Here is a 15,157-nt window from a genome sequence, read left to right on the forward strand (position 1 = left end):
AGGAACATGAAGCCATCTTAAAAGCATGATACAATGCTTTGCATACATCTGTCTTCAATACTGTGAACTGAGATGCAGAAGGACACATGTCAAGCGTTCCCCTTCTTTTTGAAGAATACCGTGACTCGTTTTGAGCAGTCGGAATCCTTGGAGGTGATGGTGTAATTCTAGGCATCTTCACAGAGGGGAGATACCACCAAGTTAGGTATCTGTAATGCTCCCCCTGGATCAGACTAGGCCTCCACAGCCCCTCTGTGTGAGTAAGGAAAACTAAAACAAGTAAAATGCCAAAGCTACGTCAGGACCTGGACTGAGGAATGCAGCACTACTTGAAAAGTGCAGTCAACATCTTGTCTCATATTTAACAACCAAATAGGAAAACATAGCGCAGTGGAAGGAATTTCTCCTGCCTTGCTTTCATTGCTGCAGCTCACTCCATGCCCAGCAGCTCCATCTGCTGGGCTGAGCTGTACAGGGAACGCTGCACGTCAGGACAAAGCCGGCGTCCTGCAGGAATCACACCTCCACGGCTGAAGGACACACAGACAGCAGCCTGCAGCTACGCGAGGTTACAGCCAAGCCCTAGGAGTTCTGGCTGTGTGCAGAGTTCTGTGCACAGTAGTGTCCTGTTTTTAGTCCTGGCCCCTTCAACCAGCAGGTCATTGATTTCTTTTCCACCTGCTGTGTGAAAACTGGGAGAGACCATTAGCATGGATCTGCCGGCACCCTGCTGCCAGCCGGGGCGCGGGCGAGGCCGGGGGAGGCGCAGCACTCGGCGCGGCGCTTGGAGCCCCAGGGCGCCGCTGTCCGTAGCTCTGAGGGCGGCTGTCCTGGCTGAGCGAGGCCTGTGAGACGGAAGGGATCGGGGCGCCCCAGGCGTGAGCGCGCCAAAACGTTTGGACCTTTGTTCCAACGCTTGACAGTAACGGTGGTGGGTTTAGTGTTAGTGTTATCGTTAATATTTCCTTCTCGCGGAGTTCGGGGCTCAGCTCGCACGGCGCACATCCGCCCTCAGCGCCGCCCGCCCTCACAGCGCGGCGCTCCCGCCGCCATTCCTCATGGGCGGAGCGCAGCGCAGCACGGCTCACTCGCTCGCTCGCTCGGCGATCCCCGCCCCGCCGGGTGGATGGCCTCGGTGCTCGCCTTGCGGCCTGGCTGTGTCGGAAGCCGCCGCCGTTCTATCCGCCGCGGCTCGGCTCGGCTCGGCTCGGCTCGGCTCGGCTCGGCTCGGGCTCCCGCGGCGGGGCTGAGGCGGGCGGGCGCCGCCATGGTTTAAAGTCCCGCGGGAGGAAGCGAGCGGGCGAGAGCCATGAACCTGCTGCCGGCCAACCCGCACGGCAACGGGCTGCTGTACGCCGGCTTCAACCAGGACCACGGTGAGGCGGCGGGGCCGGGCCGTGCCGTGCGGTGCCTGCGGGGCGGTGCGGTGCGGTGCCGTAGGGCGGTGCGGTTCGGTTCGGTTCGGCGCGGTCCGTTCGGGCGGTGCGCGCTGGGCGAGGCCCGGCGCCGTGAGCGGGGCTGCCGCTGCGCTGACGAAGCGGCCTCCGATTTCAGCGGCCGTTTGTAGAGAGACGAGTTAATCGTCCTCCTCCCAGCTCTGAGCTGCAGCGCTGGCTGCGGCGGGGAGCGTCGGCGCTCTCGGCGTCCCCTGGGAGAGCAGCGCAGCGTCGCGTTCTCGGTGCCGGCGCTGCAACTTCGCGTCCGATTTGCGTTCTGGAGCTGCTGATCGCATCGGCGGGCAAACGCGGGATGCTGCGGGCGGCTGGCCGGCTTCAGAACGGTTCTCTTGCTTTATTCGCCCGCTGTGAGAAAAGCCCTTTCTACAAAAGGGGGTCCTGCGTGCCTCCTCTCGCTTTCGCAACGTAAAAACAGCCCCGGCCCTATGAGTAAGTGTGCTTTTGTGGAAGAAGGAGTGGAAAGCCGTCATTTTGTAACATCCTTTGGGCTTGCCACACAGCACTCTTGCCTAAGGCAGCCCTGCGACTCGCACCCTGTGCCTGTTGCTGTCAGGCTGTGTGTCAGCAAGGCCTGCTCCTCATCTCCGGTGAGGTGTTTGTCAGTGGGATATCGAGCTGTTCGTGAGCTTCCAGGCAGTTCTGTGCAAGCAGGGATGTTGGCTTGAAAGTCATCGAGCGGTGCTTTTTCACAGCTCAGTCTGCTCTTGTTTTCATCTTGTGTTTGCAGCAGAGGGGGAAGAAGAGATGAGATCGGATTTGCTTCATTTCAAACCTGCAGGGGTCTGTAACAAAGCTGTTCCATAGGTTGTCTGATCTGTGGTTGGGTTGGGTTATAAAGAGAACAGCACAAGAAGACGGGCTTCTCTTCTCCCACAAAATGCCTTTAGAGCACCATTTTAGCACATAACACTTTTTTTTTCTTAAATTTCTTAATTTTTTAGCAGTAAACACAGATTTAGCTTTTTTTTTTCTTTCTTTTTTTTTAATGAAGTCTTAAATCCAGAGTTTGTTAAGGAACTTGTCTTTGGAGTCTGTACAGACTGTGAGCTGAGCAGTTTGTTCCTGACAGTACTGACATCCTATCCTACTGGGTAACAACCAGAAAACACCTGGAGCAAAAACCATTTCGGTTTTCATTTGCAGGTTCCCAGAGCTCTTCCTGGTTAGGTGTGATGGCCTTTGGACTGTAGGTAGCACATAAACTCTGTATTCACCTAGAGCCTCAACTTGCTTTAAACAATGATAAGCTTTGGTTGCCCAAAGAGTCAGTATGAGGAAAAGCTCACTTCTTCCATGTTGCTTCCACCAAAAATAGAAACGTGAGTCACTCGAGTGCAGAAGCTCAGTAGTGTGGGTGTCTGCATATATTGCCACAATAACCTAATTTCTCAGTAATTGAAGACTAGCCAATCCCATCGTGTCTGCAGGATGGGAGGAGTGATGTAACGTGTTTCTCCCAGTCCTAACTTCCGTGATGGACAAGTGATAAAACTGGCACCCACTGTTTTCCTGTACTGTCCTTCCCTTGTTCTGTTTTGAGCAATACTTTGTTTTTAGGCTGCTCAACTTTGCCACTTTTTTTTTTTTTTTTTTTAATTTTAAATTTAGGAACAAACAAAATGGCCCACAGTGCAAGGTGTTCTCCCTTGTCTTAGAGCAGAATACTCTTAGGATCTTCATTTTTACAATGCTTTCAAAGAAACATTAAAGCGCTTTATGGAAATGAGTAGATAAAACATTATAATAAATTAACATACCAGAAGGTATTAATCTCAAGCTGGTTTGAGGACTTGTTTTGGTGTTGAAACACATATCTGTTTGATCTCATTTAGTACTGAAACACTTGGAGGACCCCGAAGCGGGGCATGAGTAGGATTCTGTGCTGTATTTCATGGCTTTAGACAAAATTTTCTGTTGCAAGGAACAGGAACGTATTAGGAGCTGCTCCTGCCACGCTGGCATGCCCAGGCTTCACTGTAGCAATTTCTGGGTCTTAGGCCCTAAAGCCCACCAGTTCTTTTACCCTTCTACCCCCTTCAGCTTCTGGTACCTTCTTAGTTAGTTGTGAATGTAACTCTTTCTTTTTCCTTGTTTTCATTAGAGCAAACAAAACCCACCCTGGTGCCACATAGGAGCAGGCACAGCTATGGTGTCACAGTCCTGTGGAGGTCCAGGTTTACCTGGGATTCCAATGAGAATTTTTAAAAGCATCTGACTTGCCTTCTGTCAGTGGCTCTTTAACAACACGCCTGTCCTCAAGAATGAGATGTGAATCTGTTGCTGAAGGAAGCTGAATTACTGCTGCAGAGGTTCCCATCCTCCTGTTCTGGCAGCCTCTTTCCATCTGTGTGCTAGGTTACAAACCATGGCTGTGTACCTCAACTGTCAGACTTGTGATCCTGTTAGCAAATGCTGCGATCACATCAAAAACATTGTGCTCCAAAACGCTTCCATAGCCTGGGATCAGTTGTGTAGCAGTGATCTTCTGTGTCTCAGATTGCCATGACAAAGAACTTAGTGTGTCAGTAGTGATCGTGGCATGCTAACATTTATCCATTCCCTCAGTTCTGATGTGCTGTCTCCAGCTAAAAATGGAGCCATTCCCAAGAAATAAAGCAGCCCACATCTTGCTCCCAAGGTTAGCCCTGGAGGAAAGCTGCAGCAGTGTTACAGGAAATGGTGTGTCTGTGTTGTATTGCATCAGGAATGCTCGGTTTGGGCTCGTAACAAGCTGCTGGTATCAATGCAAGGAAAAGCCAGTGCCCTTCCAGTACAGAGCAGGTTTGCCATCCCTCTTCTTCCTCTCTCCTGAAAATAAAATACTTTATTTTAAGGCTATCACTGGAAGAATAATTATATTAATATACTCTCCAGCTGCAAGAAACAAGTTAGTTCTCATCTTGTACAGTATTGTGTAGTGAGATACATTTCCATTACAATATGCTTTCTCGTTATCCCAGCAAAGCACAGTGGAAGAGGTGGGGCCTTATTAGTGCCACAGCTTCCACGCAGGGCACTGCTGTTCCCACCAACAGAGCAAACTGCAGAGTGATGCATGGAGAAGGGTGTGAAACTTGATTTAAAGGCTTCTACTTCATGTGATGTCAATGTGTTGGAACCCTGAGGATGCTTTAAAACTTACAGCTGACACCACAAGATTTGTACAATACTGGTCTGCAAAGCAGGGTGTGGAGTGCCTTGCTGAGTCCTGCTGGAAATGAAAGTCTGCTCCAGTGTCATTATGACTTTACCCAAATTATTGATATGGTGTTTATAAATTGCATAGCAGCTATTGTTCTGTCAGCCAGTCTCTGGTGACACTTGCTGCTTCTTAATGACTTTTAATTGCTCCAGCTTCACACTGGCATTTACTTTTATTAGTAGCTGCATGTACCCGTTAGCAGGTAAGACAGCTGGACAGGATTCTGCTGGTTTGATGGATTCCACATTTGTGCTTCTGTACATAGGTGTAGCTAAAACATTGCTTTTCCAAAGGGTTCTTTCTGATCATTCCCTGGTTTAGACTTAAGCTACTGTCATATGCCTATGGGCAGCTAGTCACTAGTAGGCTCTCATTTCAGTATTCTTTAGGAACTACATTGGGTGAGCTCTGTTCTGCAGAAATATGAACAACAGATCGCTCTTCTCATGTATTGTAACCTCAGAGTGAATCCTGACCTAATGAGAAATGGGAGGGGTTTGCTTAATTGTGGCTGTTGGATCATAAAAGTTAAAATGTTTCCTTCCATGTAGTACTGTGGCATGGGATACCAGTGGGTTGTGAATTGCTCTCCTTTCCTTCTGTTGTTTCCTCACCTGTCTGAAAAGAATGCTAAGAATGTGCCACTTGCAATTTGAGGCCAGCACAGAGGACAGCTTCTCCAAGTGCTTTCTGCCTGCAAACACTAGCAAAGCTGGCCAGTGTTCTTCAGCTTATGTTTAACAGTGCAGTTAGTGATGCTCTCCTAACCCTCTGGCACTACCTTAAATCTTCTGTGTATCTTCCAGTTACTGTATATGTGTATATGTATAATGTGCTTTTTACTACAGGATGCTTTGCATGTGGAATGGAAAATGGATTCCGAGTTTATAATGCAGATCCACTCAAAGAAAAAGAGAAACAAGGTAAAATGCTCAATTATTATACCTTGCTAGCTTTGTGTTGGAAGCTCAGCCTTGTGTATGTATTTTTTTTTTACATCTCTGGAAGGCTTAGAACAAAGCCTTATGAAAGAAATCCCTGCCAGTCAGAGGGGCTGTCACTTACACCACTGCCTTGTGAGATGTTCGTTTAGATGCTGCTAATTAGCATAAAGCTGGCTGCTGATGAAGTTCTCACCTTCGTGCAGCGGCTGAACTGCAGGAGCTGCTACTGCTGTTTGTAGTCCCAAACAGGAGATGAGTTGTCTGGCTGCTCACGAGTGGGAAAAGTCGCTTGCTGCAGCACTGTCATGTGCCATCGTGAGGAGCTGTCCTGTCCTTGTGCAGCAGTCTGGATGATTGAGCACAACAATAAAACTACTGCCTGGTACTGGAAACCTGGACATAAAGCTGCTTGTACTTATGTTGAGCATTGCTAGCAAGAGCACTGTGAATTTAGACCTCTCATACTCATGCTCTAAGCTATATATTCTCTTTATGTTTAAAAAATCTGGGAGCATCTCAAAGCAGTAAACACACTATTGTGCTCCACAGGAAGGTTTTGATGTTAACAGGTAACGGGGTTTTATCAGCAGGCATTCAACTGAGTCACAGTGAGGGAAAATGAAATCCAGATGTGATTCTGACCTTAAGTGCAGAAGGAAAGCTGATACAGTGAACAGGTTTCCCTGTGCTGTCACTGTGGTGATAAACTAGAACATAGATTTGTAAGAGGAGAAACGTATTTTAAATAGCACTGCAGTTCCTATGAACCCAGGCATGCTTTTAGCTCTGCAAGACATTTTAGTCACAATTCATGTGACAAAAGCTGACAAATGATTTTCTGTTCCTAATAGTAAACTCTTCTACAAATATCATGCATTCGAACTACCATCTGTGGCAGTATGCTCAGATTCAGAAGTCAGTTTGAAGTCCTGTTGAGGTCGTCAAAACTCTCCCTGATAGGAGCTCTGAGTGTAGAAAACTGTTGTGAAATGTTTCCTGTCTTCAGTGTTGTGTGGTCAAGTACAGCATAAACTCCTCATCCAGATGTATGGTAGTGCCTCTTAATGTCTAAGTCTCCCTTAATCCTATCATATGTGCACAGGTCTAAATCTTTCCATTGTAGTACCTCCACTCTCATCCCCTAATGTTTTTGCTGTTCTTTCCCATCCCTGTTTCTGACAGCAATTCCCAATTGATTACTTGTGAGATCTCTGCTTTCTCTGTAGCTTTGGAAAAGCTAACTAGTTTCATCCATCTTTCTGTGTCCACATGTGGAGGTATTGGGCAGTCTGTTAAGTAAAAGGTTTGGGTTTTGACTTGGATCATCCGAAGGCTGCAGTTGTGGCCTCTCTTCCTGGTAGCTGAATGCCAAACTTCCCTCTAAGCTGTGTGAACAAAACCAAGACCCAACTCAAATGGCATCAAATGGCAAATCCTCTGCTTGACACTTTATTCTTCCACCATCATGGGATCTTATTCTACTTCCCCTGCAATTAAGGTTATACGAAGAAGAAAACAAAAGCAAAACTGTATTCCTAGCAGTAAATAAGACACAGGCTGTACCAGCTGCACTTTTTCACTACGTGTCCTGCATTGTGTACAGCTTGAGTGGAGGCTCTGCAGGTGGACCATTCTTCTCAGGTGTCCTAACAGCAGTGGGCATACCCTGAGAACAGAAGGAAAGATTCTATTTCAGTCACACATATGGACGTTTTGTCTTCTTTCCTCAAATCCACCAGGACTATGAAATAAGGAAATTCATGACCTTGTTGGTCATAATATTTGGTATTTTTTAAATCCATACCACTGGCGTAATAGAGCAACACCAGACTCAAACTGTGTACTTGAGGGCAATTAGCTGGGGAAAGAATTTGATTAGCCACTCGTTCTTTCTAAACATATTTACAACGTTAGTGTATAATAGAAATGATCACGATCCCATGATATTGCTTGATCTGCTCTCATGCAGCAGATTTCTATAGAATTTTAACATCCTACTTATTTTTTCTGCATGTGAAATGAGGGCTGTCCCAGGTGACAAGCAGCAGCGATCTGAGCTGTGAAGAACAAAGCAAGTTTACTGTGATTCCTGGTCTTAACTAAAACAAACCAACCCTTCTCAGTCATGCAGTGCTCGGGTTTGCCTTGTTGGTCACCTCCACTTGGAGGATCCTGTTTTCTTTGGTTTGGTTTTGATATGAGGGTAAGAAGGTGCCATTCTCTGTGGATGCCTGAGCGGCATGTTGGGTAACTTGAACTTCCCTGTAACTTTGGTAGCAATTAAAAGGCGTTTTAACAGGTTGTGGCACTTCTAAATGAAATACATTTGTCTTCCAGAATTTCTAGAAGGAGGTGTTGGCCATGTGGAAATGTTATTTCGCTGCAACTATTTAGCACTAGTAGGAGGAGGAAAGAAGCCCAAGTACCCACCCAACAAAGGTACTGTCTTGAGTCTCACAGAACAATTTGTAAACATTTGTCTTGCTAAGCTGTGTGAAACCACCCAGCCTGAACCCCAGCCTTGAGATGGGCTCTTGCATACTGAAGGTTGGAAGGGAAGGGCTGTTGCAGCAGCTCAGTGTTATCTGCAGTCTCTCAGATCAAACTCATTGCAGACAAAGGCTGTGCTTGGTTAGCTTTGCAAAGGGATTCATGGCTCAGCAGCTCTGGGGGGGAAACAGCCCTTGGTTGGCAGGGTTGGTATGGAAACTTTGTCTTATTGGGAGGGCTGTCAATGAAATAAAGAAATAGGAAAAAAAAAAATTGTCTTTAGTAGAAGATATTTTTATTATCAGCTTTTGCATTTTGAGTTTTCCAGCCCCTGCCTGTAGGAGACATAGAATGGGTTGGTGGGTTGGTGTTAGGCAGAATGCCAACCTGCGACTGCTTCGCTGCTGAAGGCACCTCTTGGTCTTCTCAGAAACTAGAAGTTGTTCTAATAGAGACTCTGTGGATCTTCAGCTATGCTTTGGTGAACTAACACAATCATCTCTGCACTGTTCCAGTAATGATCTGGGATGACCTGAAGAAGAAGACTGTCATTGAGATAGAATTTTCTACAGAAGTCAAAGCAGTTAAGCTGCGAAGAGATAGGTAGGTGCAGCACTTGTTCCAAGTGGTTGGCCTTATAGATTATATGAGCAGCTCTTACTCATTTCCAGCTGTTTACAAAAATAAAAAAGTTTTGCTGTAACCTTAGCTTTCATTGCTGATGTTCTTTATTTAAAACAGGATCTTGGGGCAAGTGTTTAGGTTAACAGATCACAGCTGGAGTATATCTGAAACCTGATAAAAAGCCTGTAGGACTTTGTGGCCTTCTTTCAAAGGGCTGTGTTCTCATACAGCTGCTGCTGACAGTGGTGTCTGTAGGTATGGTGTGTGAGGTGAAATCAAGTGAATCTCTAGAGCAAGAGCATTTGTTAGCAGCTGGAGTCCTGTGCTATGTGTGGGCGGACGGGTTCTGCTGCCACAGCTCCAGATAAAAGTGCTTTGCAGGCTCATAGTTGTGTGGTTTGGGGTTTGGTTTTTTTTTTTTTTGCAGGGCTGGGAGTCTGTAGAGTAGGAACAAATATTACAGTTGTTAAATCTGTTTAAAGCCTCTGCAGATCTGAATTAATACGTCTGTCTTCTACCTTCCACCAAGTTCATAGGAACTTCTTGTGTCTTTCAGAATTGTGGTAGTCCTGGATTCCATGATTAAAGTTTTCACATTCACACACAATCCCCACCAGCTGCACGTCTTTGAAACCTGCTATAACCCTAAAGGTTAGTGCTATGTGTGGGCTGGGGAATGGAAGCAGTTCTGTGTAGTTCTTGTAATGCTATTTATCTGTAGATGCCTGGTTTTGTTTCACTTAGTAAATCATTAAACACTTCACTTACAACAACATAGCCGTGCCCTTTGAAGGTGACCTGTGTTTATAAAGTGGTTGTTAAATTATATCCACATTTGTCACTGAAAAGCTTTTTCTTCTACCCCTACAATGTTACTGGTTTGATTTCTCTAGGAGCTACATGCTTTCTTATGTAAAGCATCTGTGAACATAATGCATTTTGTGCTGAAATTATCAACAACAAAATATTCGTGGGGAAAATTCCTCTTTCCTAATGAAGATAGAACTGTCTGGAGACTTGTTCTCTACGGTGTCAAAAAGAGATTAATCAGCCAGGGATGACTTTGGTCTCTTGTTGAAATGAGTTGAATTGGAAATGTCAGCCAGTGTCCCGGACAGGCAGAAGTGCAGGGACAGCAGCTCTGGCACGGGTGGGTAGGGCTGAGGTTTGGCTTAAGGAATAGGGCAGTTGCAGTGCCTTTACTTACCGAAAAACAGAACTGCTTTCTAGAAGAAGAGCTTTGAGAGTGAAGAGATGAGCATGTTCCTGGGTCAGCTGCACACCTGTGATGAGCTTTAAGTGCAGCTCTAAAACTGGAGAAGTAAATGCTGGCTGAATGAAAATCTAAACAAAAGTGTCACCTGTTGCAAACTCTTTGCTCTCTTAAGCTGCTAAGGAGACTTTTATTTTATTTTAAAATAGTTTTGCTCTACCAGTCTGACAAAACAGATCTCTGACAGCACCCAGATGTTGGATAGCAAATAGATTACTTAGAAAGTAATGATGGGAGTGAGTTAAAATTATGCTGCCCTCCTTTATGCGCTGCAGTTATGGATGGATTGTGTTTTGGGATTCTGCAATAGCAATTTCTGATTGACCACGTATGCTTGTTTGTTCTCCAATTACTGATACTTTACAAACTTGTTTGAAAGATGTATTAGGTTGTGGAAGCTACAGAGTTATTTTCCTTTTTTGTTTTGCAGGTCTCTGTGTCCTTTGTCCAAATAGTAATAATTCTCTCCTTGCATTTCCTGGAACACACACTGGGCACGTGCAGATCGTGGATCTGGCCAACACAGAAAAGCCTCCCGTGGACATACCAGCTCACGAAGGTGTCCTGAGCTGTATAGCATTAAACCTGCAGGGAACAAGAATTGCAACAGCATCAGAAAAAGTAAGAATGATGACCACGTACCTCTGACTTACTGTCCGTTCTAGTGTAGGAACTCTTCCAAAATAGAAAGTTGTGTCCTCTCATGGGAAAGGCACAGATGTAACTAGCTGGTCCATTTGTCTTGGAAATATACTTTTTTCCTTACTGCTTCTTCAGGATATGCAAACGGCCATGGAAATGCAGCACTTAAGGTAGCATTCATATTCTAGCTGACTGTAGCTCTGACCTTCAGTGAAATTTAAAGTTATACATGCAAACAGGACTGTTATAGTGGAGGACTTCAGTTTTCCTCATACGCACACTGCAGGTGTTTTCATAGTGTGCAAAAATAAATCAGTAAAAAGGTTACTGGGGTACTGACTGCACTTTGTGTGGGCTTGAGTTTCATAGGGCTAGAGAGTTCAGTATGCTGACAAAACCCCGGCATTCCTGCATAGTACAGATCACTTTGGGATTATGCAGACATGTAGAGGGAACACACAGCGAGTCATAGACTTGTGTCCCCTTATGGGTGTCAGTGGAGTCTGCATAGTGAGCTTCCTCTTCCCAGGGAGGGCTTCCAGCTGTCCCAGTGAGCATAGGACAGATGTGTAGTGGGCAAGCTGAGTGCTTGCTACCTTCCTTCCCTCAACTAAAATGAGTTTCTCAAGGATGGTCTAAATTAATTCAACCAGTGTTTGGAATAGGTTCTGCTGTACAACCCATAGTTCAAAGAAGCTTGAAAAAAAGCAGTTACAGTCTCTCTTAACTAGGCATAGCTACTGGAATTCTTCTGAATAGAGCTCTTCAAGCTGCAAACTCACTGCTAAAAAGAATAATGAGCTACTGGATGATGCTAAGAGACTATTCTTGTGGTTTTCAGTTGTTTTTCTTCTGGATAGAGAATAAGCTCAAACAGCACTTTCAGACAATTTGTTTCAGGCAAACAGCCTATTGAACATACTGTATGTCCTAATATAATGCTTGATTCCTTCTCAAGGGGACCCTCATAAGAATATTTGATACTTCATCAGGGCATTTAATCCAGGAGCTACGCAGAGGATCACAGGCAGCCAATATATACTGGTATGTTTAATTGCTTCTGCTTTGTCTTCTTTGGGTGATGTTACACCTGGGGAATGGCAGCAGAGCCTCTTTCAAAAAGCAAAGGAGAGCTGTACTGCCATGGCACAAAGCAAAACACTTTTGGTGGTCAGAGGGCCCAGGGCCACACTGGGTACTGACTGCACTGTGCTGCTTCCTTTGCTCAGTATGGGTGAGGAAAAGCCATAGCAGTGGGCCCATGCCTAGGGGTACACCTTGGTAGATGCACATTTCTGCACAGAATAGGCTGTAGCTGGGTGGGAACTTCACACAGGAATATGGGGAAGGCAGCAGCGCAGCTGAATGCTTCCCAGAGAGACCAGGAGGGTGAGTACCTGGGGTGAGCATAACATTTATCGTAACACACTGCCACCCTATGTACAAGAGCCTGAGGCAGAAGTTCGACTCTTAGTCCACTGCCTGAAACACTTTGCAGCAAAGAAGGGAAAACTGCTTTCTTTCACTTAGCCGTGGCATTTGAGTGTAGGAATGTTTCACGTTGTATTTAATTCCAACCTGTCTGCTGATTGGAGCAGCGACCATACGTTTTTTTAGTGCAAGTGGCAGAACAGATCACGCCAGTTGTGTCCATTCCAGGGCAGTCTGCAGCTTGGCTGTTACTGATAAACCATGTCCTCCATGTGCTGACGTGTGTACGTACCCCTGAAGGGGGTGTTCATTCCAGTCAGCAAAACTGCACTGAACCAGAGGAGCCATTAACACCTCCCCAGACAGGATGACAGCTGCCCCACACAACAGCATAAGTGAGATTGTACGCACAGGAAATGGGGATAGGTTTAAATGGAAATACTGCAGCTGTCCTTATTCTCTAACAGCATTAACTTCAATCAGGATGCTTCCTTAATCTGCGTATCCAGTGACCATGGCACAGTACATATTTTTGCTGCAGAAGACCCCAAAAGAAATAAGCAGTCAAGGTAGGTTTTAAAGCCATTCTGAGGCCTGCATGGAGGGAGTGGCTGCACTTGTAATAAAGCACTGGGCCTGTCAGGTAGTGGCTCCCTGAGCAACAGCAACAAGCAAAACCTACACCACTTGAGCTGCTAATAGTAATCTGTTGTTCTGCTTGAATATAATTGCGAATTTAGGACTGCTTAGCAACTGCCATGTTTCTGCTGCCCTTCATGGAGCTGTAGAGTTCTTCCAGCGGGAGGGTGGGGTTTTTCCAGTGACTGAGGAATTTATTCTTAGCATGATCATACTGTGGTAGTTACACAAAGGGATCTCTACTAAGATCAATCCTCTTAGCAGTTTTGGCAGTCACTTAAAACCATGGAAAGCCAGAAAGGTAGTTGTACAGTCACCCTTCCCTGGGAGCAGAACTGTATATACTGCCTGATGCTTAGCTGAAGGAAACAGGCAGTCAGTAACAGTAGGAGCCCTGAGACTTGTTCAGATGTGCTAGCAGTTCTAAATCAACACTAGTCAACACTTTACTAAGTTGTCTGTTTCTTTTTTTTTCTTCCTTCCAGTTTGGCCTCTGCCAGCTTTCTCCCTAAGTACTTCAGTTCCAAATGGAGTTTCTCCAAATTTCAGGTTCCCTCAGGCTCTCCGTGCATTTGTGCCTTTGGAACAGAGCCAAATGCTGTCTTAGGTAAGTACCAGGGGGTCCTCCAGGGTCTGTCTGGAGAAACAGATTTTGCACCATGCTTGCTTTGAGCTGGAAGGAGTGTTCAGATGAGACAACGGGGCATGTCAGGTGTGAGCAGGAGCTGCTGCTGCCAGACTGGGCTGAGGGCCTGCTCACAGTGCAGCCACCTGGCAGGCTGTCTGGGCTGACAGACGCTGCATGAGGACCAATTTATCTCAGGCTTTTCAGATTCTTGCAGAACACCTCTGTCAGTTTAAACGAGGTAAGAGAACAGCACTTCTCAAACAGCTGAACTGAAAATGACTTTGTTTTTGTTTCAGCAATATGTGCAGATGGCAGCTACTACAAGTTCTTATTCAACCAAAAAGGGGAATGCTCAAGGGATGTCTATGCTCAGTTTCTAGAAATGACTGATGACAAGCTTTGACTGAAGTGAGGGAGTGCACAGGTCAAAGTACTGCCTTGGCTATTCTGCATCTTTGGGAGGACAGTATATGAATGTCCAATGCTGATCAAGAAGTTTAGCAGACCTCAGTGAGAAGCCTGGCCCACCATGATCAGAACAAGCTCTGAAGTAGGGAACTACATTTGTTTATTCTCATTTCTGCAAGCTTTCATCATTAAAATCTCTTTGGATTACTGTCATCAACTCAAGTTTTCAAGTTGTGGCTTTCAACAAGCTTGTGCCTATTGGGTTTCTCTTTAAACTGTGAAATGACTTCAGTTAAAACACGAGTGCCTGCCATACTGAAAGATCTGCAGGGGGCTGTGCAAACGTCAGGACTAGCCTTAGAAAAAGGGATGTGAAAGCAGATTTTAGGCAGTGCTGGAAGTGGGGGGCAATACTTCCACTCAAACCCAAATATAACTCCACCAGCCAGGCTAGAAAAGGACTTCAGCCTTTCCCCTTTCCCTGAACACGTCTTAGTGTACCAGAGGAGAGGAAAAGTGTGTAGCCAGAAAAGACAGTAGCTTGAGCCGTGTTCATTGGCTGGGGCTCTTCCTGTGGCTACAGCCCACTGCTCGTGTCCACCTGCCCACAGTGGCTCAGTTGAATGATCAGCACTAATGGTCAAAAGGTGCCAAACTGTACATAACATAGTAGCTGAAGGCACGCATAGGTATTAGCTGACCCAACTAACCTCTCCTCAGTACATGGAGCAAGCAGCCAGGACATGGGCATGGGGAACTCCTGCAGCTGTAGAGGCAGTTCCTTCTGTAAGAGAACAGCCATTCCAGGTTTCAAAAGAAAAAAACACCACCCGTGGTCCTGGTGTCACAACTGCACTGATTGCTTGGAAAATTCCTGTACTTCAACTGGAAGAGTGGAGTGGCTGCTTACACATCCAGCGCAATACATGAACCAGGTGGCACAAAGCAGACTGCTCTGCACTGGCTTTAAATGTGCAAAGTTTTTTTTCTTTGAGATGTTGTGTATTGCATTACATTTATCTAAGGAGAGGTAGGTTAGAATAAATCAGTTGCAAACTCTTTCCCCAGGTTGTGCAGTTAAGATTTAATGCTGTGTCAAGGCACAGAATACTAAACTAGGAACTGAAATAGACACGAGCTCTCAGCACTTGGGGGAGGGAAGTCTTGCTCTTCTGAAACTTAATTTCACAGATGCTTCAAATCTGACATCCCAGTTCACATTAAGATTGTTTAGGTGCAGACTCTCTAAATTTGACAAGTTTCTTTTAGTGTCATGTAACATACTGAGGACTAACTTCTACGCAGATTTCGATGTCAAGGTTGCATGTTGCTTTTATGTGTATTTAATCACAAATTGTTTTGCACACTTATTTGTAATATGTTATTTCTTTTAAATAAAAGTGACTAATTTTGCTGTAA

The 15,157-nt window shown here is 45.7% G+C and overlaps 1 protein-coding gene across 4 annotated transcripts; it reads left to right on the top strand.

Moving 5' to 3' along the window:
* Positions 1–818: 818 nt before the first annotated feature.
* On the top strand, positions 819–15,157 carry WDR45B (WD repeat domain 45B). 4 transcript variants are annotated; one of them, XM_090121704.1, is made up of 10 exons: positions 819–931; positions 5,508–5,582; positions 7,941–8,042; positions 8,609–8,696; positions 9,274–9,368; positions 10,421–10,611; positions 11,591–11,676; positions 12,531–12,632; positions 13,188–13,309; positions 13,627–15,157. In XM_090121704.1, exons 2-10 carry the CDS (start codon positions 5,525–5,527, stop codon positions 13,731–13,733), a joined length of 951 nt encoding a protein of 316 aa, XP_089977830.1. In that variant the 5' UTR covers positions 819–931; positions 5,508–5,524; the 3' UTR covers positions 13,734–15,157. The 4 variants fall into 4 exon arrangements, with proteins under 4 accessions (XP_089977830.1, XP_031455026.1, XP_089977829.1 ...); XM_031599166.2 differs by lacking the exon at positions 819–931 and adding an exon at positions 1,210–1,376; XM_090121702.1 differs by lacking the exon at positions 819–931 and adding an exon at positions 1,520–1,886.

The sequence above is a fragment of the Phasianus colchicus genome, chromosome 20 (assembly GCF_987193195.1).
Source record: "Phasianus colchicus chromosome 20, bPhaCol1.hap1.1, whole genome shotgun sequence".
Lineage (NCBI taxonomy): Eukaryota > Metazoa > Chordata > Aves > Galliformes > Phasianidae > Phasianus > Phasianus colchicus.

What these genes read in the sequence shown, in the direction of transcription:
- WDR45B (XM_031599166.2), top strand. Translation starts at nt 1,310, where the DNA reads ATGAACCTGCTGCCGGCCAACCCGCACGGCAACGGGCTGCTGTACGCC. An exon ending in CAAGTACCCACCCAACAAAG is followed by an intron (nt 8,043 to 8,608) that starts GTACTGTCTTGA and finishes GCACTGTTCCAG; the next exon opens with TAATGATCTGGGATGACCTG. An exon ending in CAGGCAGCCAATATATACTG is followed by an intron (nt 11,677 to 12,530) that starts GTATGTTTAATT and finishes ATTCTCTAACAG; the next exon opens with CATTAACTTCAATCAGGATG.